General features: G+C 44.7%; 2 protein-coding genes across 6 annotated transcripts; both read left to right on the top strand.

The window, feature by feature from the left end:
* The first annotated feature begins 46 nt into the window (after window positions 1-46).
* Window positions 47-4,330, top strand: sinhcafl (SIN3-HDAC complex associated factor, like). Of its 3 annotated transcripts, none has more exons than XM_076156250.1 (6): window positions 47-132; window positions 1,210-1,370; window positions 1,462-1,561; window positions 1,657-1,771; window positions 2,073-2,226; window positions 2,335-4,330. In XM_076156250.1, the coding sequence occupies exons 2-6, from the start codon at window positions 1,243-1,245 to the stop codon at window positions 2,516-2,518; spliced, it is 681 nt and encodes a 226-aa protein (XP_076012365.1). In that variant the 5' UTR covers window positions 47-132; window positions 1,210-1,242; the 3' UTR covers window positions 2,519-4,330. The 3 variants fall into 3 exon arrangements, with proteins under 3 accessions (XP_076012365.1, XP_076012367.1, XP_076012366.1); XM_076156252.1 differs by having other exon boundaries at window positions 2,076-2,226; XM_076156251.1 differs by having other exon boundaries at window positions 121-179.
* A 1,404-nt stretch (window positions 4,331-5,734) lies between these two features.
* On the top strand, window positions 5,735-22,910 carry scube2 (signal peptide, CUB domain, EGF-like 2). Of its 3 annotated transcripts, none has more exons than XM_076155654.1 (23): window positions 5,735-5,971; window positions 6,481-6,597; window positions 6,796-6,921; window positions 7,107-7,241; window positions 7,922-8,047; window positions 8,153-8,269; window positions 9,063-9,152; window positions 10,054-10,170; window positions 10,300-10,422; window positions 11,007-11,123; window positions 11,308-11,430; window positions 11,735-11,851; window positions 12,972-13,061; window positions 13,181-13,303; window positions 13,842-14,009; window positions 14,360-14,563; window positions 18,610-18,780; window positions 19,820-19,987; window positions 20,341-20,502; window positions 20,600-20,797; window positions 20,918-21,070; window positions 21,173-21,252; window positions 21,463-22,910. In XM_076155654.1, exons 1-23 carry the CDS (start codon window positions 5,884-5,886, stop codon window positions 21,607-21,609), a joined length of 3,060 nt encoding a protein of 1,019 aa, XP_076011769.1. In that variant the 5' UTR covers window positions 5,735-5,883; the 3' UTR covers window positions 21,610-22,910. The 3 variants fall into 3 exon arrangements, with proteins under 3 accessions (XP_076011769.1, XP_076011767.1, XP_076011770.1); XM_076155652.1 differs by having other exon boundaries at window positions 5,736-5,971; window positions 14,357-14,563; XM_076155655.1 differs by lacking the exons at window positions 11,735-11,851; window positions 12,972-13,061; window positions 13,181-13,303; window positions 13,842-14,009 and having other exon boundaries at window positions 5,739-5,971; window positions 14,357-14,563.
* The last annotated feature ends 103 nt before the right edge of the window (window positions 22,911-23,013 follow it).

The raw sequence follows: 23,013 nt of genomic DNA on the forward strand, positions 1-23,013 counted from the left end.
ATGGTCTTTGTACGTGCACGCCTTTCATTCCGTGTTTTTATGCTAATGACATTCTAATGGGCAGCTGTATGCAGTGTAGTAAGAGCATGCGCAGTACGTGAGGATACGGCGAAGATTCAAAGTTTTTGTTCAGTAAGTGCACAGTTATTTTCCTTCTGTACGATTTCCGTTCACGAAAGGTAACTGTTTGGTTTTGTGTGAAATGTCTGCTCTTAATGTTGTAATAATCGTAACCTGACGCGCGCGTTTTGTTAAACCTACGAAGATGAGCGTAGTCGACAATGGGATAACGTGGAAGTGAACGAGAGCGTGGCGTGGTAGCGAAGTTGGCTAGCTAGCATGCTAACAGCTAACAACAATGGGCCATATTTGGCGCTCTAGCGGGCAAAAGTTTGAATTTAAAGGGAAGGCTGGACACGACGCAGTCTTTCGTGTTTTAACCAAACCCTACCAGCGATGCGAACCGAGTGAAATTATCAACCACGTGAAACGTTTCCACGCGTGTTTCTCAGTTTCACGGTATAGCTCGGTAGCTTTTTGTTTGTTCACTTCAGAAAGCACCGCCGCGCGCGCTTCTCATTCGACACTTCGCCCCACAACAACGCCACATTTTCGCCGGTATGTAATGGCGGCGTCTTCTTCGCAGTCTGTAGGGTTTATACACCGTAACATGCGGCGTGTTTCTGTTGTAATATGAAGAATAGCGCCGTGAGTATCGTTGTCGGTGATGGTGGCGGGTCATTTCATGTCACCGAGCCCGTGTAGCGTAACGCAGCCGGTTTAGGAGCGAGTTTCGGTTTGAGCGTGACTGCTGGCGACCGTGTTAATGTTTACAGTTTAAAGTTAACTGCGCGGTTTTAATGTGCAACATTTTAGTTCGAGCCGGTGGTTAAAGCGTATTTCTCCGCTGGGCTGAATGTTTTTTCGGGCACTTCGGTCTTCCCGCGATTTAGTGTTGGAATTCCTGGAGGAAACCCGCAGAACGCGTTAACGTTTACGGTGCCGTTTAGTTTTAAACCTTTTCACTTATTTGTGAACGTTACGTTAAATACATAACGGATGTATTATTTTTTAAATATTCAAGTTAATAAATATTTGCCCGTGTATGTGTAGGGACCGCCCACTTTTCAATAATAGAACGATTCCGTGTGTGTGTGTGTCCACCCGCAGACTGGGACCTTTACTGATTTTTCCTACCTTCGGTTTCAGGTTTTTGTCGTAACATCAACCTGCAAACAGACTATGTTTGGCTTCCACAAGTCTAAGATCTACCGGAGTAATGATGGCTGCTGCATCTGCAAGACCAAGTCCTCCAGCTCACGGTTCACAGACAGCAGCCGATATGAGGAAACTTTCAGGCTGTGTTTCGGGTAAGAAAAGCTTTGTAGTGGTGGCGTTTGAAGTAAGATCTTAATCTTGGATGGAAGGGTGTTTGAATTTGTGTGTGTTCTGTATCTAAAGCCTGTCAGAAGATCGTGTTGGCGATATTTGCAATGCCTGTGTGCTGCTGGTGAAGAGATGGAAGAAGCTGCCACACGGCTCCAAGAAGAACTGGAACCACGTAAGTGATACTGGCGTTAAGTCACCGCTTTGATTTGATGAATCTGGCATATTCCCTCCTTATGCTCACCCTGTGATTTGTGTGACCTGGTGCAGGTGGTGGATGCCAGAGCTGGACCAGGCTTCAAGATGACCAAGCCCAAGAAGATCAAGAACAGCGATGGGAAGAGGAAGAGCAAGCTAAAGAAGCTCCACAAGCTCAAGAGGCAGAGTAAGTATTTATTAGCGTTTTATGTGGCCTGTAATTGAGCCTGTGTGCGTCTGGAAGTCTGTGTAGAAGCGTCTTGGTTCTTTAGGTCAAAGTGTGTGTGTGTGGTCTGGAGTTCCATGCCTGCACCTGTCTGTTGTGTCTTTCATGCTGCTCTGGTCTATTAATGGCAAAGTACAAATGGCGTCTGATAAGCATACAGATACTGTTGGTCACTGTCGTGCCTTCCTAGGACAACAATGGCTCTTTAAAGTCATTCCACCGAGCTTTGTTTGCTAATTGTATCTCTTGTTTTGTTTTTAAGCAGACTCGGATGCCCACAGCACAACTTCCAGCGTGTCTCCCTCCCAGTCACCGAGCTACAGCAACCAGTCAGACGACGGCTCAGACATGGAGTCCAAACAAAGACGCACGACTCCCTCCATCTTCTCTTTCCTGGACCGCTCCTACTGGAAGAGGTGAGCAGTTGGTCTCATTAGTTGGCTCTGTGATTGACAACTAGGAGACCATTTTATAAGTGTTTGTCTTTTTAATCTGTGGACTAACTTTAGCTGTGTCCTCTTTAGGCAGAAGGTTTGCTGTGGGATCGTCTATAAGGGTCGCTTTGGAGAGGTGATCATCGACCCTCGACTCTTCAAGCCCTGCTGCAGCTCCAAGAAGCAGAAGACGCTATCGTCCACACAAGTGGCCGCACACCTCCCAGATGCTCTCCCACCTCCTCTGCCACAGGAAGTGAAGGAAACCTGGTGATTGTTTCTGTTGGTTTGTTGTTGTTCTCCCCCTCAGGGTTATCCATGGCATCACCTGGATTTGTCTCCAGTGGCAGACTTTCCACATCCACTCGCCCCATTAGATTAGTTTAGATTAGGTGGTTCTGTTTTCTGCTCAATATTCCACTTTTTTTTCACGAGTATTTTGTATAGAGTTGAGTCTCTCTTTTTTTTTTTTTTTTATAAAAGCAAAAAGAAAAAAAAAAAACTTTCTACGGGCATTAGCGTATTATTTATAGGATGAGGAGCAAACTCTCTCGGTCTGAGGCTCCATTTCTGATTTTTGAATTGTTTTGTATTAAGTGATCAGAGATTTGTAAATATTTTGACACTTTTTCATACATATCGAAACTATTTTTTTTCTTCCTGATTTGTCAAACTGTTAGTGCGTGTGTGTGTGTGTGTGTATGAGGAACACCAGCTATTTCTAACACCAGCCTGCTCTGTGTTGAAGTGGCTCTTCAACACGTCGCTGTAATGTTTGTCATGTCTGTTATCTCCTTATGTACCAGTGTCAGTCAGTCAGTCTGTCCTTTTGGAGAGGACGGGGAACATCAGCCCTGTATGAATTTTAATGTGTGAAAATGAGATTGCTGAGTTTTCGCAGCTTAACATTGGCGATGTTCTGTGGCTTCTAAACACTCCATTTTAATTTGCTCCGTGTCAGTTGGTGCAGATTCACCGACAGATGTGGACAGACATGCATGTAGTTCCTTCTCTGAATTTTGGAATAACGAGTAATTTATTTCTTTTGTACAGCCTCCAATGAAATGAAAACACTTGTTGTAAAGCAAATGTTTTTTTTAAAAATGGCTTTTGTAAATACACTTTGTTGTTCTGGTTTGGACCATCAGAACCTTTTTTTAAAGTACAGAAATGGCAAACCACTACTTGTGTACAAAACTTATGCAGTTCTGAAAGGTGCTGAATGAATTAACTTCTCACTCTAAGCCAGTTTTTCTTATCTTATCCAAGTTTAATCACATTTTCACATTCTCAAATGCAAGTTCCGTAAGGCGTTTAAAGCCCGTGAGTGTGTGCGTGTGTGTGCTCGAGTCTTTGGAAAATGTGATAGCAGGGAAAGGCAGGTGCTTTGTTACGGCCTTGGTGTCTGTGCTGTCGTAGGTCTGTGATTACTGGCAGCTGATGCCGATGTGAGGTTCTCTTTATGGTCAACAACTGACTTTACAGTTACACGTGACAAATGTTCTACATTCTTGCCTGAAAAAGCTGTTAATGTGTTTATGACTGTTGATGTTGTTTATCTTCAGGAGCCATTCTCAAAGTTCAGACTATGCAGACATTTTGAATGTGATAAGTGACCTAAATCCCGAGGGTTTCTTTGTCCTGCCATCAAAGCCTCAGATGGTACCGCCTCAACCAAACTGACTTGTAAAAAAAGCATCTTTTTTTTGTTTCAGCAATAATTTACATTTTCTAATTCAGTCTGTAATTGTTATACGGTATTTCCAAGATACGTCATTAAAATTATGCTCAGATTGCACATTTCTAGCCATGATGCATACTGTCTTACTCAAACTGGTTATGGTGTCTAACGGTTGCTTCGACCGGCAATGCTCCGGCACATTGCTGAAACTTTCTGCGGCAGGGTAGTTGAATGCTGAATGCGTTTTATGACTTATTAAAAGGAGTATTGCTGCTTCCTATTGAGCTGGAAAATAAGCTTCTTTTTGTCCTTAGGGAGTTGCCATATGTTTTTGTGAGGTACATTTTGGTTTTTGAGATGTGCCTTAAGAGTTGCCTGACCTTATCATTATGGTTCTTGTGTAATTTATTTTTATTTATTACAAAACCTTTTTTTTTTTTTTTTACAAACACTTTGAGATAACTGGTAGAACCTTTCAGTCTTGTTATTTTTGTGCACTTCCTTTTTGAACATGCAATGTAGATGTCGCAATGCTTTTTTTGTATACTGTACCACAGCCAGTAGCTCTGCTCTGTCATTCAAATAAACCTTTAAATAAAACTCATGTCTGTTTATTACCACTAGATGGTGCTCAAGAGCCACACAGAAAGGCCACCCGGGACATTTAATCCTAATATGACAAAATATGAATTAACAGTTGGACAGATTGCAGTCAACTTCGTACATTTCTGTGCTGGAAAAGGTAAAGTAGCAGGTACGAAGAGACATCGGGAAAAAGATTGTTAACGTGAACCGTAGACTTGAAGTTAAACTGCTGTTAAACTACTTTGGAGACTTCATCAGCTTTCAGTAATATTTTAGAGGCATTTTGTGAAAATATGTTTTCAAACTAATTGAATAAGGTTTCTGGGGTGTTTGTGCCGCCGGATTCCAAAGAGACGATGTTGCTGTTTCGTGTGTTCTGTGTTTCCATCTGTCTCGGTTGATGCGATGCAGTTTAGCGAATAGAAGTATACGAATCGTGACGTCGCAATTTTTCAACGGTAATAGACGCATCAGAGTCGTGGAGCAAAGTGTTGCACTGTGTTGCTTAGCAACCACGTTCTCTTGCTATCATATTTTATGTTTTGCTCCCTCAAACCTTTTTTCGACAAGTCAAACGTTTAGATGGCTGATGTCCCTGGACCTAATTATTTTTTCATTATTTTGTCGAATAGTGGCTCATTTTAAAGCTCAGGAGAGTTTGTGATTTCTATGAACTTAGTGTTTACAACTAAATGAAGTCAAGTTAACAAAGACGCAAAGTATACATCCGGGTTGACCTTTCGAAATAAAAACTTTGTTGTTTGTTGACGTTGGGACGAATCTTTACACCAGGACGTGAAGCGTCAATTTACTTAAATTCAACTCAATTCTAACCGCGACCCACAGGAATACAGCACAAAATTAAATGACACGACAGAGACAAAACAATTCTGCAAGTGTAACAATTCTGAGGCACATTATAGCACATTAATCAATTTTTATTTGTTCGAATTGTATTTTTATTATCTTAATATAACCTTAAAGCATTCTTTTCTAATATAGAATGCTACCTGGGTGGATTTGTCATTGAGTAGAGGCGGATTGATCTAAGCTGCGTGGACATTAATGTGTTTAAACGTGGGGATGTTTTTCCGGTTTTCCGCGCGCCACTATGCGCACTTGATCCAGCTCTGCTTTTACGCTCTCTTTCACATGTACGCGCACGCACGCGCTCTTTCTCTCGCTCCCTTACACGCACACACGCACACACACACACACACATACACACACACACACACACACACTTCTTTTCTCTTTTCAAAACCCCCTTGTGAGGCAGATTGACAGGCTAGAATGAAAATGAGGCGGCCGCTCGGTCACGGCTTCAGTGCGTCCGCGTCCTGTTGAGGAGCTCTAACGTGGATCAGATCACCATGGGAGCTGTTTGGGCTGCGAGGGACTTTTGTTTGTTTTTGCTCCTGTTAAATAGTCGCCAAAGCGCAGCACGTCCAGAGAATCGAGGTGGGACTGAGTATGCCCGTGAGTGTGTGAGAGTGAGTGTGTGTGAGTGTGTGTGTCTCTCTCTCCCTCTGTGTGTGTGTGTGTGTTGTGTTCTCCACTCTTGGAGCTTTTTTACGCACGCTTTCAGTGCGCTCTTGTTGTTTCCCCGTCGATGACTTTATAACTTTCCTCATTTTCCTCATTACATTATTAACTTCAACTGCTTGTGTGGATCAAATCAGCGTTCATATGGAAATGCAGGTTACTTTGCAACACAGGGGGTTGTTTGTTATGTAAATTATTAACTTTCACATAGGTTTCTATGAACTTTTCAAACGTCCTGCCGTGGGCTTCTATGAGAGTGACTGAGTGTGTGTGTGTGTGTGTGTGTGTATTTGTTTGCTGCTCTAGTTTATGTTTAACAATCCAAAATAAGATGAAGTGAGTTTATGGTACGGAATTTATTTTCCAGAATCGGGATTTTGGATTGTGTGCAGGTATTTTGGTAAAACTGCTGTGGGTTTCCTCAGATCCTTGCGCAGAGGGAAGTGATGGCTGTCACATCGATGCTATTTGTCAGACGACCCAAGGCTCATACAAGTGCACTTGTAAAGCAGGATTTAAAGGGGACGGAAAAGACTGTGAAGGTGAGAAGCTTCCTCCTCCATCATCATCATCATCATCATCATCAGTCATAACAACACACTCGGGTCAGACAGTTTAGATCCTTGTAGTTCAATGCAGCTAAACTGTCCTCAGTATGGATGAGAGTCTGTCTGGTGGAAGATTGAACTCTTTCTCATTTGACCTTGTTGGTTTTCGGTTTGTGTTGTTTACCATTTCAGACGTTGATGAATGTGACCTGGAGTTCAATGGTGGCTGTGTACACGAGTGCAACAACATACCAGGAAACTATCGCTGCACTTGTCACGATGGATTTAATTTAGCTCACGATGGACACAACTGTCTGGGTAAGATGGGCTGTGCATTTGTCAAACACACACACCCGCGCACACGCACACACACACACACACACACACACACACACACACACACACACACACGGCCTGATACTGTACATCTCATTGGCTAACTTTATCGACTGACTTGACTTATCTATTAAATTTAATTGGTCCTTCCTTCCTCCTTCCCATAGATGTGGATGAATGCAGGTTTAACAACGGTGGATGCCAACACACGTGTGTCAATACGATGGGCAGTTATGAATGCCGCTGCAAGGACGGCTTCTTTCTCAGCGACAACCAGCACACATGCATCCATCGCTCTGTGGGTGAGTCAACAACAAGGAGCCAACATCCCTGTGTGCATCTGAACCGTATCTCTTAGATGGAGGAAGTAACCCAGATGCTGATAGGAGGAGAATACAGCATCATCTGCAAGGGAAAGTTTGGGAATTTGAGCTTTTAAGCGGTTTAGAGTGTCACTGTCATTTGAGTTGTTCTATGAAATAAGTCCCACACACTCACACACAGTCCTAAGTATTGGCAGTGCATGAGGTCAGACAGCTCCTGTGTCTGAGCCTTTATGTGCAGCAGCTTCATGCTGTGAGAAAAGCAGCTCCAAGTCTGAGTCCATTGAATCGACTGAAGTGGGGGTCAGAACAAACCTTTGTTTAGTCTTCTTCTTCTTCTTCTAACCTGAATTCAGAAGCATCAGCTGGTGTCATACCTGTTACATCCATCGGACACATCGACTCAACTGTGACCCATCTGTGTAAACGTTTGAGAATTGTTGTTGTCCGGGTCACTTTGGTTACAGAATTTCATTTTGCACCAGGAATCCTATAAGGCGACTGAACCAGTGGCCAGCCACAGTGTTTGATGATGCCAAACTAATCTCTCATTCTGAGTGCCTTTGTGTATATCCAGCCAGGCACCGTGGGAGAGCTTCATTGTGTCTCTCTCTCTCTCTCTCTCTCTCTCTCTCTCTCTCTCTCTCTCTCTCTCTCAGAGGGCCTCAGCTGTATGAACAAGGAGCACGGCTGCGCCCACATCTGTAAAGAGACACCCAAAGGTGGCGTGGCCTGTGAGTGCCGCCCGGGATTTGAGCTGGCCAGGAACCAGAGAGGCTGCATCTGTATGTGAACAAACCTTTTACCACACACCTACCTGAACACACACAGCTGCCTTATAATGCGTTGATTATCTGACTCACGGTGCCATGCTGTTGTTGGCCCTGTAGTAACTTGTAACCATGGAAACGGGGGGTGCCAGCACACCTGCGAGGACACGGAGCACGGCCCCATATGCAGGTGTCACGCCAGGTACACGCTGCAGCCTGACAGGAGGTCGTGTGTGGGTGAGTGGGTCAACTCATCCTCATATTCCATCACATCTGTTACTTCTGCCTGTTCCATCATCCAGTATTTAGCTCTCTTCAGTAAGTAAGTTTGCAGTTTCCAGCCTGTTTTGTTTTGGGAGCTGAGACCAAACGAGCCGTGACTCTGATTGGCCGTCTCTAAATTGCTGCTGGCTGCAAGGGACCGTCTCAAAATGACAATGCAAAATGTAAACAGGTGAGAGTCCTGCAGTATCCAGAAGGTTTCATCACAGAGAGGGATGAGTGAGAGCTGTGAGTGTGTTCATGTTCATGTTGAGTTACTGGTCAGAATAGAACAAAACACAAAGAACAAGCTGTGTACATTCCAGCACCAGGTTGAGATGGAGTTTGTGTCTTCAGTAATATGAAGATTAACTCCCTGAAAATGAAAACATGACCCACTGACAGTGTGCATTTGTTTCCACACTGTAGTTATGAATGATAAGGATCAGCCATCAGATACCGGGGCCGTATCTCTCCTCACAGCAGCAGCAGTGTGTGTGTGTGTGTGTGTGTGTGTGAGGTCTGAGCATATCTCTGCCAGTTTGTCTCCGGATTGCCTTCAGTGATCTGCTGCCTTATCTGCCGCACACTAAGACACACTGCAGCCTGGATAATGCAAGTGTAAACACGCAGCAGGTGGTGGAAAGGTGACCGAGGCCGACACCCAGAGGTGCTCGCCTGCTTGAACTGGGATGGCAGAAGAGGGAATCTGTGGTTAAATGTACATCTGCCCACCTGCTGTGAGTGAATGTAGTGATTTGTTTTGCAGAGCGAGATGAAGCCGCCACCGATTCCTCCGACCACAACGCCACGTCCTTCACTGAAGTGGACAAACGGGTCAAGCGAAGGCTTTTAATGGGTAAGAAAGGAGCCGCCAACAACCGTAACTGTGTATTCCTCCCTGTGCGAACTGAATGTTTTAGCTGACAGTGTGTGGAGCTGTCAGGAGTGTTTAACAGGCCAGTGGACCAACGTCGAGTAAACCCAGGCATTCCTCGGCCTTTTGAGCAAACTGTGAAATGACTCCGCACTCTGGCTTTCTCACCCCGGGAAATATGCATTTGTGACAGTGTGGCACATTTCACATTTTCCTTCCATCTGGGAGGGCGGAGTGTGAATCTTTCTTCATGTATTTAGTATTTATCTGTTGTGTGATACTGGTGAGAATATCCTCCCTGGAATATGATTCATAGAAATGATACTTGTGAGGGTGAAGGACTCTCCAGGTCATCATCCTCATGGATAATGTATGAATGTACACCATAGAAAGTATGAAAAAAAAGTTTCCAAAAGGCTTAAGGTGATCGCACAAGTGATACACACTTACACAACAATCATTTACACATATGTCCTTATCAACAAGTGTGCAAAATCCTGGGAAAGCAGTGGTTTTCCAGGCCTGAAAATGGTTGGAAAATAGTGAAACATCCCACAATTCCTAACTTGTTTAATAGCTTTTTGCCTTTAATCACAGCACAGATAAAAACCTCAATGACATGAAGTATTAAGTGCATGAAAATGTGTTTGGATGAGTCACTCAAGTCAACATCCTAGAGCCGGACGAGTGAGATCACACCTGATTATCTGCTGGCAAATGTAAATATTGATTTAAGTTTGTGATTCTTCAAGATTCTCATGCAACAAGTTTGTTTACAATGACATAGTAGTTGTTTGTGTTTTAGGTATTGCATCATGGAATAGTTGTGTAAAATCTGTGTTATTGTTGCTGACCTGCAGTGTGTTGTGTCTCGTCCTTTCAGAGACCTGTGCAGTCAACAACGGCGGCTGTGACTGCACCTGTAAAGACACATCCACAGGCGTCCGCTGCAGCTGCCCAGTGGGCTTCACGCTGCAGCCCGATGGAAAAACCTGCAAAGGTCAGACCGCCTACCTCCGTCTCTGTCTCCGTCTCTCTCTCTCTCTCTCCGTCTCTCCCCTTCAGCTCCGTACATTTCTGTCGCAAATCTTGCTAAAGCGTTGTCAGCATCTGGCCTGTGCCCCCGCAGATATCGACGAATGTGAGCTGCACAACGGCGGCTGCGAGCACTTCTGCAGAAACACCATTGGCAGCTTCGAGTGCAACTGCAGGAAAGGATTCAAGCTGCTGACAGACGAACGCTCCTGCCAAGGTAGAGACGGTTCCTGAGTCTGCAGCGCTGGAACACATCACACCACAGCCGCTTCATTCAAGTGTTGATACAAGAACTCTTATTCGTTCCTGTACTTTTGTAAAGCTTGAAGGCCCAATCCATCATTTCTTTGACCACATAGATTTAAGATGCGCTAACAATATGTCATCCCCATGTTCAAACATTACTGAGTGTGCTTCATACAGCACATGGACAATCAGAGTTATAATCTATGATCTATACATCGCCACGCATTCATGAGTCGCATTATGACGCTAAAGGATTCATTACTTCAATTCTTTCATTTTGGTTACATTTATGGGTTTGACCCCCAAGTTCACTCGATTCAGATCCGTATCATCTGATCCAGCTTGAACTGTAAAGCTTTCAGATGAAACGCAGCCTTCAATCACTCTCTCTCACTAACACTCTGTTACCTGACGCCTGATGTAGCGCCGCTCACCTCACTTTTTTGTGGAGTGTGAAGATCAAATGCTAAAGTGCGTGTGGGTGGGAAATCCCTTTTAATGAAGATTGCCACTGATTGCCCCGCTATTATGTCATCTGCCTGCTTCTGATTACAGATGTAGACGAGTGTTTTTTTGAGAGGACATGTGATCACACGTGTGTGAACTCCCCCGGTGGGTTTGAATGTCTCTGCAACAAAGGCTACACCATGTATGGACTGGCCCACTGTGGAGGTGAGACTAAGGGGTGTGTGTGTGTGTGTGTGTGTGAGGGGGGATACACAAACAGCACAAGCATAACTGTGCAAAGTGGAGATGTGTTAAGCTGCACAAAGTCACAGTTTACAACGAGGAGTCTTTGCTCATTAGGGCACTCTGGCAAAAAGAATGATTGTAATAATTCCCCTTTTCCTCTCAGACATAAACGAATGCAGCGTGAACAATGGCGGCTGTCAGCAGGGATGTGAGAACACCATGGGAGGATTTGAATGCTTTTGCCATCCCGGCTATAAGCTACACTGGAACAAAAAGGATTGCATTGGTAAGCCAGCGCCTCGACGTTCATCAGAGGAGCGACTGCTGAGTGTGTGGAGAAGAGTCATGACATCATATATCACAGCCCACATGTTGGAGGAAAAAGCTTGGGGGGGCAAAAACAGGAGATACTTTTAGCTCTATTCTCTTTTCTCTTTAATTCTCTCTCACTTGTTTTTGAGGCTCTGCTGCCATCAGGATGCTGGATTTGGACTTTCTGTGCCTCCTCTCTTCCTCTCGTGCTCTCTCCTTCCCGTTGCTATCCCAAGTGTTCTTCTTTACCTTGGAGTTTTGTTGTGGTTTCTATCTAGAGGCTGAGGGTTTCCCACCTCCAAGCCCCCCCTCTAAACCTACCTTGAACTGTAGTAAGCAGGAGGGAGGAGACCGCTGCTTCCTGACATGCCAGTCCCAAGTTCACATCAGCAGTGGTGAGTCAGTTCCAACCATCTCCACACACACACACACACACATACACACACACACATACACCTCCCCTAACCTCAGTGGAGCCTCTGTGCGTCTCCGTCTAATCACTTCATCTTCTATACTTAAGTGAGTCAGATGTAAACACGGAGGGGAATAACAGGATTCATTCATTCAATCACAGTCATTTAGAGTCAATTGCTCCAATTAGAATGTTTACAGGCCTGAGTTCATTCATTTTACAATCCAGCTAATCTAATGCAGGTTTGTTACTTACTGGAGTGTAAAGTAAGCTTTAACATGCATCTGTTGTACTTAAGCAGAGTTTTAAAGACGTTTGTTATTTGTTATTAAAAGCCTTCCAGCAGCGCAGGGGGGCTTCATCCGACCCCTTTAGGTTACGACAGCGCTGAAACCAGTCAGCGCACAATGCTGACTGACATTCTCTCTGCTAAACAACACAATTATGTTGGAGCAAAACATCACTTTGAGATGATCTAATAACAGAGATGAGAAATGGAAGGCTTTTACTTTGGCGGCAACTGCAGGAAGTGTTGTGAGGTTTGGAGGCTCGTCTTCTGCTCCCAGTCTTCTCCTCATTCCATTCATGCTTCATTCTCCCATTATGGCAAAGGATTAACTCATGATGTCATTTTAGTCTGTAGACAATATGGAAGAAGACCCTAGCCTTCATTTACACCTGCACACACACACACACACACACACACATGTTCCTAAAGTACAGGAACAACATTTGGGTTCGTGTGGCAGCGACTCCCTGAAGCCACAGTTGGAAACAATAACACTAAACATCACAGCCTGCTTCAATCCTAACTAAGTCTGTTTCATCACAGTTCGTCTTCTTTATTGTCCTGCCACATAATCCACCTCAAGCAGGTGTAACAAGCGTTTTGTGAGATTGAGTTTTCATTTCTCATCTTTCAATGAACGGTCCTCTTTGAAGTCGTCCTCTCTCTGTTTGTGTTAAGAGTCTTGTAACGTCGGCGTGCTGAAGAGCGCTTCATGTTCCTACACGCCGCCTGTTTGCTCGCACTGACTCGGCTTTTGTGGCCCTCACTTTTGTCAACATTGGTCTGTGTGTCACGGCCCCGTGTGTGTTTTCAGGGACGGAGGATTCCTACACGGTGACCTGTGGAATGCCTCTGCCCTGCTTGGATGAAACACAAAGGAACAGCAGTGGCTCGGTTTGTGTGGGCAAGTACACAACATCCCAGATTGACATCAGCCCCTATCTCTCCACTTTTAAAGAGTGTATGTGTTGTAAAGTAGATCATAAATAGTGAGATTGACTTTTTTCTTCCTCTCTCCTGCAGGTTTGGAAACGTTTGGTGTTTCTCGCATTAAGACCACGGCCACTTTCAAGTCTGGAACCGCAAAGTGCAACTTAAAACGAAGTCAGGAGAAACTGAAGGAGAGTTTAAACTCAGCACACTCAGGTACAGAGGTTCCCAAACAACTTCCTTAACAAGCCCTGCAAAGCTGAGATCTAGATCCCAGATAGACAGGGAACACAATTACACTCTTTCATGTCATTAGTGATAAAAAAAAACATCTCATGGAACAGGGGAGAAAGGAGAAAGTGGACCTGAATGTAGCTTGAATGTAAATCTGATGATGTGGTTTGGATGCACAGCACAGGGACAGGATGATGTAATGAGACATAGCAAAGCCTCTTGATGGACTCAGCTGTCAATCAACTCTAAGGTTAACAGACTAACACCCCAGTCTGTTACATCCTTCATCATAGTCATCGTAAAGGCACATAAAGGTTCCAAATATAGGAAATGGGAGCGGTGACGTCATCATCCTCTTTATCGGCTTTCCAGTCTGCATATGTTCAACAAAAACGCTTTATTGAATTCAGCATGAAGTTAGTTCCTTGTTTCTGTTTCGTCTCCAACAATTCTTTGATTTCCTGTGTGTCTATGTGTGTGTGACGTGTGCTGGGGGTTGGGTTGTGTCCCGTGTCCACAGATAGCAGGTTCTTCTTCACTGAAAACGTCCAGTTCAGCTACGTGAGCCTGCGCTGCACCTCGTCTGGCCAGCGGACACGCAGCCGCCACGGCAGGAAGGCGGGCGAGGAGGACGGCTCCTCTATCACAGCTGAGTTTGAGCTGGATGTGAACCTAGAGGAGGTAACAGGTTGGTCTCTCTGCGCTTCCTGCCTGCATGTTGTCACCCTGTGCTTCATATTCTACAACTCCATCCTTTCCTTCCTGTCTGCTCGTCACTGCTCGACAGTCCAAACTGTTAAAGTATCTCCTGTTTTGACTTGGCTGTGGTGGTTGTGGGCTCTAGGTGGGGTCACAGGGGTCAAGGGGTCAAGGGTTTGATTTCTCTACGAACGGTGGCCAGGATTCCTCTCTCCTCGGCTTTGTTTTGACTGAATGTTTGTTTACGTGAATTCTTTTGGGATGCATGTCAGAATCTTCGTCGTGGTGTGACAAAAAACAAAAAAGGACAGTTGTGGTACGCAGTGCTTCTTTCAGCAGAGAGCTGTGACCTGAGCTGTGTGCGTCGGCGTTCAGAGAAGAGGCTGAGGAAAACCATCAGGACCCTGAGGAAGTCCATCAACCGGGAACAGTTCCATCTTCACTTCGCCGGGTCCAACTATGAGCTCGCCAAGAGCCTGGGCCAGCCGGCGGACCTGCCAGGACACTGTGTGGCCGGACAGGTGCTGGTGGGCAAGAAGTGCGGTAAGTCTGCTGGATTTTGTATTTGTGTGTGAATTTATGCCGTAAACGGAGGAAAAGGTGGGGTCATGCATCCTTCAGACAGGTAAACACTGGAAACACTGAGTCCTTCCTACTGTGGAGCTGTTGTTACACAGAAACGGCTCCGACTCGCTCCGACACACACAGAAGGCTCATAGTCGTGTCTTTAAGTAATTGAGATAGTCCATGCCAGGGAGATATATTTAGACAGGCTGGTTTAATGATTGGATTTGGAGCAGGTGTTGGCCAGATGAGTGCCATATTTGGTGTGTAGACATGGCGTAATGAGCTGGTCGCAGGGGAGAGAGAGAGAACAGAGAGGCTGTTGTTTTGCCCCTGCAAGCCGTGAGATCTTCCAGCATCTCCCCGGGATAAGAGTCCAACATGACGGCCGATGGCAGGACGGTCCGGCTTTAATACCCAACCTGTAATGGAGAACGAGATCATAAAGTGCGACGGCACATTGTCAGTGTTTGTGAGCTGAAGGCTGGCGTGTGGGTGTTTGTGTGTGTGTGTGTGTTTGCTCTGGCTGTTGTTGAGAGTGTGTGTGTGTGTGTGTGTGTGTGTGTGAGCCCCAGTTTGGGGCCTCACACTAATATCCACACTCTGAGTCTGGATATTAGGAAGAGGAAACTGTTGCTGTACTCTCTTCAGACGTGTAAACATGCACTGAAATCACACACACATCTGTCTGTGTTGAAGATGTGATGTGATGAACCGCCATCGTCTTTCCTTCTTTCATGCACATTAGACTGCGACTGCTTCTGCTGCGATCAAGCTGATGTAAAAACGAGGAAGGACTACATTTCTGAGATGAAAGTGAAAGTGTGCACTGTTATCTCCTGTTACAGACGTGTGTGTGCATCCTGTTTATAATGTGTGGAGAGCAAAACACACACAGAAGACACTGAATTACAGTACTCAACCCCTCCCCTCTCCTAGAGTGACTCCCCTTTCTATGATAGCGCTAATAAATGGATTTGCAGTTGGTCTGTTAGGATCTCATTCTGGTGTTTACGGGACATTTAGATGCTGGGATGACGTCATACAAACGACGTCATACTGTTCCTGTTGGTTTTATGTTTTCCGTGCCAGAGTCCGTTGAGTATCTTGATGCTTTAACTCCCCCGAGCTTTCAGGTCAACATGCAGCAGTCTATTAGCCATGGCAGGGGTGCAGACATGTAATTTGGGTAGGGGGGTAGGGGGTAGGACGGGGGGGGGGGGGCTGAAAAGCATTCTTAACCTCCAGCTCTTTAAAGGAGCTATATTTTTCCCTCCTCCCCCACCTCCCCTCCCCTCCCCTCCCCTCCCCTCCCCTCCCGCTCCGGCTTAGCTCTGAGCGCAGTTTATTCCTTTCAGTTTGCCCACTCCATTGAAATCCCAGTTTGGGGACTTGTTCTTGTTCTCAGTGCCTCAGAGGGAGCCGTCGCCCTCACGTCTGCTCTCTGGAAAGCTTGTCCTCTTTCTGCCATACATTTCATCTGCCGTCACATCTATATTTGATATGTCTCATGTAGGTTATTAATGGATTCAGTTTCTGTTTTGTGGATTGCTTGTACTGTTAAATAAAAAGTGAACACTTGTTATGATAAGTCTGTAAGCAGCCTGACAGTTGTGGAGGCCCGTTAGCAGGTCTGATGACGCCCCAGTGCCGAGTTTCCTCTTGTTTTGCGTCTCTTTGATGGTCATAATCAACTTGTTTGCGTGTTTGTTTTAACTTTGGAGATGTTTAGGAAGTGCTATTGATTCAAGATGGCAGTTTGAGTGCTGCGCCGCCCCCCTCCTCCATCCCCCGCCCCCCCCGGCCACTTTGCATGACCCCCAGCCACTAAACTGCTCAAGAGAATTGACTTCAACCACACCATGGGAATCAATTAGCATCAGCTGTTTGGGCCGGGGCTCGATAGGCGCGAGCAGCGATTGGGCCACGCAGAATGGGGGGATTCAGAAACCTGACCCCTTTTATTGGGTTCAGCTCCTTACCACTGTGATACCGTAGTGTTTTCCTATGTCATCAAGTAGGCAAAGACTGAGGAGTTGAATAGAGGTGAAAGGTCTTTTAAACCTCTTTGGGGCCATCAATTCGAGGACTCTATAGAACTGGTTCTTTGCATTTGAAAGGCTTCAAGGTTTTTTTTTTCTTTCACTCTCACTCTCCCTCTTCTCTCACTGCTTCCCTCTCTGTCAAATAAAAGCTGTTAGAAGACAATGCAACGATGGCGGCTCATGGTCTTTCAGAATCAACAATGGGCTGCAAAAAATGAACTGCTCTTGAGAGAATTACATTTTCTTTCTTTGGAGGAAAATCGAACAATTTGCTGAGCCGCGTATAATGGCGCTACGTTAAAGCTTTTGTGTGTCCGGCTTTGAGAGAGAAGTTAGTGCTTCTCTACTTAGAGGGGCAGCTTAAAGGAGCCGGTTACTGAGGCACATTTTGGACTAAAGGCCCCGGCTGAATTGATTTATTCTTGTGTGAGATCAGCTTTAGGTTTCGAGTCAAGTTCTTAACACCACCTGACACACACAGTATTTCCCAAATTAATTACAGGCACGGCTCTGAATGGGAGGATCCAGAGTGAAACATCCCTTTAATCAAGCGGCTGCACCTTTGTGAGATAAGAGGCAGATATGGGCTTTGATTTGCTCCTCCGCTCCGCTTTTTAAAGGGAGGCCAGGCTGCTTATGGCTTACTGCATGAAGAGTTCTGATGTTCAGCCGTGCTTAATCAAGTTTTAGGACGCGTCTGATGTAAGACACACAGGCAGCTGCAGGGAGGTTGGGCTCTGGGTTTTGTCTGAAATTTTGCACGGCCCCATTTGGAACATAAACAGCATAATACTGGACATACGGCTGGCATCTGTTCACTTTACAGGGGTTTACAGTGTGAGATGTGTTTGTATGGTGATAGTCTGACGGTGGACACCAGATAAATGCTTATAAATATTAGGAGGAAATCCTTTGTGTAGACTGATTCAACTGTATCCTGTCTGCTTCATGTTAATTATCAGTTTGAAACATTTAAACTGAATCTAATCATCTAAACTGGATTCTGGTGGTTAGAGGGGCTTCACACTGGCTATGTTGACTTTACAAATTCCAATTTTGCCGGCATAATTCATGCAGTCTGATCTCCTGATTGTAAGAATGTGATCACAGATACAAGCAGAGCAGATGAGATTTCCCCTGCAGGATGAAGAGACGGCTGCTCTTCATCTAATCAGGATGTTTCCTGGACGCCTCTCTGTTCTGGGAAGGTTTTCCTGGCACAAAGAGACCACGGCTCAGACCCAGAATTCCCTGGAAGGATTATATATCTCATCTAGTTGGAAGTTTTCTTTCCTGGACGCCCCAGGACGAGCTGGAGAACATGGTTAGGGAGAGGGAAGGGACAGCTTTGGCCCCGTGACCTGGACCCCTGGAGCTCCTCTCCTGTTATATCTTCAAACCTGTGCTGATTAATATATAGATTAGACATAGACAGTCATGAATAATGCTGAGTCGTTAACTTGCTCCTCTTATGGGCGCATTCATGTACAGATGCGGTTCAGTGAAGTGGTTAATGAAGGTCTGCATTACCTTTCTGGTTTGAGATCAGAGCTGGATGAACGTTCAGCTTTAATGGAGTTGTCACGCAGGCGAACTTCTATATTTATATTGTAAACGCACCACGTGGTTACGTCTGTTTCACTGCCTGCAGTCTGAGGGCAGACGTCTGTAGTTGTTGATTCATGTCTGTGATTTACACCGTCAGTCTGCTCGCTCTGTGTTTGTAGTCTTTCCCTTTCTGACATTGATCACAAGAACAGACGTCTCCTTATTTTCATGTTGTAAACATTCTTTATAGTTCTGGCTTGAATACTGAACATGATTTTTCACACCACCATGCTATCATTACTACCATACTATCAGAGCGATGAGAAACAGCTTAACAGCCTCTTGGAGACAGAGGTGCAGTGATGCATGTGAGAGTCAGAGATACATATGGAACAGTAACTCATGTTGGTGTCATGACTCTCTGTCTGTTAGTGAGCTGCAGCGTTGGGATGTACCACGACGGCGCCCAGGGAAGGTGTGTCCTGTGCCCGGCTGGGACATACCAAGGTGAAGACGGGCAGATGTCTTGTGAGCTCTGTCCCACGCCAGACGGGAGAGATGTTTCAAAGGTGGTCGGGGCTCGAAACATCTCAGAGTGCGGAGGTAAGACGGGTTTTAAATCAGCAAAACTTTTGTCCATCTTTGTCCACCATTCTCGTGTCGGAGGACATTTGTTTAAAAATTGTTTTGGAAAAAAATGATGGAAGTCTTGTTCCATGTGGGCGTGGCCTATATGGATGAATGCAGATAGACCTGAGGAACCCAGGGAAGAAGTTTGATTCTATAGTTTACAGTTCAAGGGTTATAGGCCAAATTAAGAGTGGTGATTACAGCGCCACCATCAGGCTGACCAGCACCAAACTCTAACAGGACCAACCTGACCAGCAAGTGTCAGAGAAATCCGTCCATAACTTTTTGAGCTATCCCGCAAACAGAGCAACAAACACAACTGAAAACATAACTTCCTTGGCAAAGGTAATAAAATATAAAATCATCTAGAAGAAATAAACAGAGCAGGAATAGCAAAGATTACACAGAAGAAGAGAAAAAGTAGATAACTGAATCTAAAGCAGGCAGGAAGCGGCGGTGGCCGGATTAGGATCTCCCTCTCTGGCAGATGTTCTGCTTTGTGTAAAGCCAAAGAAGCTTGGGTTTAGATCCTCAAGATGTCTTTCAATTCAACAGGCACTCTGGGCTTCTATCAGCTCTGAATAAAAGCCAAAAGGAGCCACCATGTTTTGCTCTCTTTTATTGCTGTTATCACAGTCACTTTGGGGCTGAGCTCCAGATTCCATCTCCTCTGCTTGACTCACTGACAGACTAAACAAGAAGAGCTATCTGCAGACTCCCAGTGGCAACCAGTTTGTTTAAGTTACCCAGGAGATACAGTTGGTGAGAGGTGGTTTGCTCCGAGATAAGCGACATGGCCTCACTCCAGTTACATCTGCTTAAGCTTTGATTTAGCTATAAGCTCTTATCTTGTGAGGGTGATGCATTTTCTTTCGCCGTCCCAGACCTGTTTTCCATCACATGATCACACAAGTGCTGCACAGAGGTGGACAAAGTGTCTCTACTGGCCATAAATAGTTTTCTGCAGCAGAGTGTATGTAACAGCTCCTTGTTCTGACTTCTGTGTGTCCAGGTCAATGTTCTCCAGGTCAGTATTCTCATAACGGTTTCCTCCCCTGCCTGCTGTGTCCACTGGGAACTTACCAGCCAGAGGTGGGACGCACCGCCTGCTTCCCATGTGGAGGGAACCTGGTCACCAAGCGGAGTGGTGCTGTTACCTTTCAGGAGTGTGAGACCAAAGGTGAGGGAGTCAACTTTCTTATTTGAGTCTCTTAAATTATATAGAAAGAATAAATTAGATAAACAGAAACATGTTTGGTTGTCACAGCTATACAAGAATTCTTTAACCAGTTGTGAAGAGAAGAACTCTGCTGCCCTCTGTAGCTGTTGTATGCAGTGTACATTCAGTTTTGAAATGGATGAAATAGTGGTTGTACAACAGAAAAGAGACAGCAATTATTTAGCATGTTATCCTCCCACTGATTAGAAAACATCAAAATCACCCAAACTGAGGAGCCACAGTTTCCATCCAGCAGTGAGTGTTTGCCTTTCCTCCACTAACACCCTCTCTGTGGTTGTGTTTGGTCCCTGAAGTCCAGTGCTCTCCGGGTCACTACTACAACACCAGTACGCACCGATGCATCCGATGTCCCATGGGAACATTCCAAAGGGAGTTTGGGCAAAACTACTGCACAGCCTGTCCTGGCAACACCACCACTGACTTTGATGGCTCCACCAACATCATGCAGTGTAAAAGTATGCAATCATGCTTCTGAGGATATGATGTGATTGGCTCCAGATAGTTCACGTAAGTCCATGGAGAACTAAAAAAAATATTTTTGGCACTTCACAGACCGACACTGTGGGGGAGAGTTGGGAGATTTTACCGGGTTCATCGAATCCCCGAACTACCCTGGAAACTATCCTGCTAACGTGGAGTGCACCTGGACCATCAACCCGCCACCCAAACGCAGGATCCTGATCGTGGTCCCAGAAATCTTCTTGCCAATTGAGGATGAGTGTGGAGACTACTTAGTTATGAGAAAGAGCTGTAAGTCTGTGTGTGTGTGTGTGCAAAGCAGTGTCAAGTATAAAACAATAATCAAGTAGGAACTGCAATATGTATGTGTAACTTAAGTTGGTAATGGTGGGTGTTTGTGTGATTCCACAGCTCTCTCCAACTCTGTGACCACTTATGAGACTTGTCAGACCTACGAACGTCCCATCGCCTTCACCTCCCGGTCCAAGAAGCTTTGGATACAGTTCAAGTCCAACGAGGGGAACAGCGGGAAAGGGTTCCAGGTCCCATATGTTACATATGATGGTAAGAGCAGGAGAGAGAGAGAGGATGTTTCATAATGCATCTTCCTCTGACTGAGCCAAGCCACTGAGGACTGATGATGATGATGTGCTTGCTTTGTTGCAGAGGACTACCAAGAACTCATAGAGGACATCGTCAGAGATGGGAGATTATACGCCTCAGAGAATCACCAGGAAATTCTAAAGGTAAACAAAATCTCCATTAACTGATGTTTGATGAGTTGTAAACGTTGTCTCATCCTAAAACTTTCCTATCCTTTATTACCTCATATTTTTGATAAGCTTGTAGTGCCCTCTGTTGGAGACTTGTAGAAATACGATCCACTGCTCACATTGGTCTCACTGTTGACATTAAATGCCTTTGCGTTTCTTAATCGCAATGCCTTTTCCCATCAGGACAAGAAGCTGATGAAGGCATTGTTTGATGTGCTGGCCCACCCACAGAACTTCTTCAACTACACAGCACAAGAGTCCAGAGAAATGTTCCCGAAATCCTTTATCCGGTTCCTGCGTTCCAAAGTGCTGAGATTTCTACGCCCATAAGGACGGGATGGTTACACACACACACACTCTCACCAAAACTTAGATTAGATACTGGCTACTGCATCTGTTTTACCCACTGACCAGATTAGACCAGATCTGTTTTCACATGGATCAGTACCAGAGTGGACGATACACCTGATAGAAATGACCCTAAAGAGAAACAGGAACTTTAAACCTGAGCATGAGAGACACATAAGGACATGACAGGAATCAGGATCTCCTCCCTTTGTGTGGAAATGTGGAGGATTTATAAGGACTCCGACCACCATCATCATTTTAAGGGAACCTTCTCAGGATTAAATTCCAAAGTATTTTTCTGCCTTACCTGACAGTTTATACATTTCTAGGATTAAATTTACAACCACAAAGGCCATATTCCTACAAAACCAAAAAAGAAGTACAACAATTTGGCATTGTGTTATAGCATTTGACCAATTACATCCTTACAGGTGTGAACAAAAGAACACAGTGGGGCTCCAGTGGGCAGCAGAGCTCAACCAGTTATTTGATATTTACCAATTAGTCCCAGCTGCAGATATCAGAAGTAGATATGACAAACATTTTCCTCTGATTGAAGAACACAAGAGTCTGAATCGTCAGCATCATCATCATCATACATAGTACATATTCAAATCTCAAAGTTATGATAATTCAGCCAATGGCACGGTCAAGAGAGCGTAACATGGTAGATAACGCAGATATATACTGAATGTCAGTGATGTATAGAGTGTGTATCTAGTTATAACCTAGGCTACAGTCACAGCTAGAGGTGAATTGTTGACAGATTACAGGTAAATATAAGAAATAAAAAAATATATAGCACAAATCGGAGCTTTCCTCGGGAATCATATAGCACTACAATGTAAGTAGTGACGCCATAAAAGCATTTATTCTGATGAATGTTTTGTATATGATGTAAAAAGTTTTAGGTGAAAGGCTTTTGTATTGTAGCAACTACATTTTCAATAAAGTACAGAATTGCTGCAAGTGGTGGCAGCCTGAAAACAATTTTAACCATCCAAAACTGATGTGCAGTGGCTTCATGCATTGGTGAAACAGCAACTGCTCAATGACTGCATCCTCGTTTGTCCTGTGTGAACCAACCAAAGACAACTGTTCACTCTGCAGATGCTCCCAGACAACATGGAGTGATGAGATTGGAGAAACAGCAATAAACTAAATGAAAAAAAAAGCCCTGTAAAATAGTATTGAGCTTTTCACCTGTCTTAGATGATAAATGTATGTATATTTTTTATTGTTTTGTACATCTAATATGCTGTAAATAAAGATAGTAAACTTTTTGTGCTGTTTGTTTTAATGTTTATTGTTATGAAGATCTACGTACTAAACTTAATTTAAACGAAAACACATTCAGGACCTTTATCATTATTTTATTAATTTAAA

The sequence above is a fragment of the Genypterus blacodes genome, unplaced genomic scaffold (assembly GCF_046128005.1).
Source record: "Genypterus blacodes isolate CSIRO-AG114 ecotype Tasmania unplaced genomic scaffold, CSIRO-AGI_Gbla_v1 ptg000067l_1, whole genome shotgun sequence".
In the NCBI taxonomy this organism is placed as follows: domain Eukaryota; kingdom Metazoa; phylum Chordata; class Actinopteri; order Ophidiiformes; family Ophidiidae; genus Genypterus; species Genypterus blacodes.

Bases quoted from the DNA above. Each gene is read 5' to 3' on its own strand.
- scube2 (XM_076155652.1), top strand. From the start codon at position 5,884: ATGGGAGCTGTTTGGGCTGCGAGGGACTTTTGTTTGTTTTTGCTCCTG. The intron at 7,242-7,921 runs GTGAGTCAACAA...TCTCTCTCTCAG, and splicing joins ATGCATCCATCGCTCTGTGG to AGGGCCTCAGCTGTATGAAC. The intron at 19,988-20,340 runs GTGAGGGAGTCA...TGGTCCCTGAAG, and splicing joins TCAGGAGTGTGAGACCAAAG to TCCAGTGCTCTCCGGGTCAC.
- sinhcafl (XM_076156250.1), top strand. From the start codon at position 1,243: ATGTTTGGCTTCCACAAGTCTAAGATCTACCGGAGTAATGATGGCTGC. The intron at 1,562-1,656 runs GTAAGTGATACT...GACCTGGTGCAG, and splicing joins CCAAGAAGAACTGGAACCAC to GTGGTGGATGCCAGAGCTGG. The intron at 2,227-2,334 runs GTGAGCAGTTGG...TGTCCTCTTTAG, and splicing joins GACCGCTCCTACTGGAAGAG to GCAGAAGGTTTGCTGTGGGA.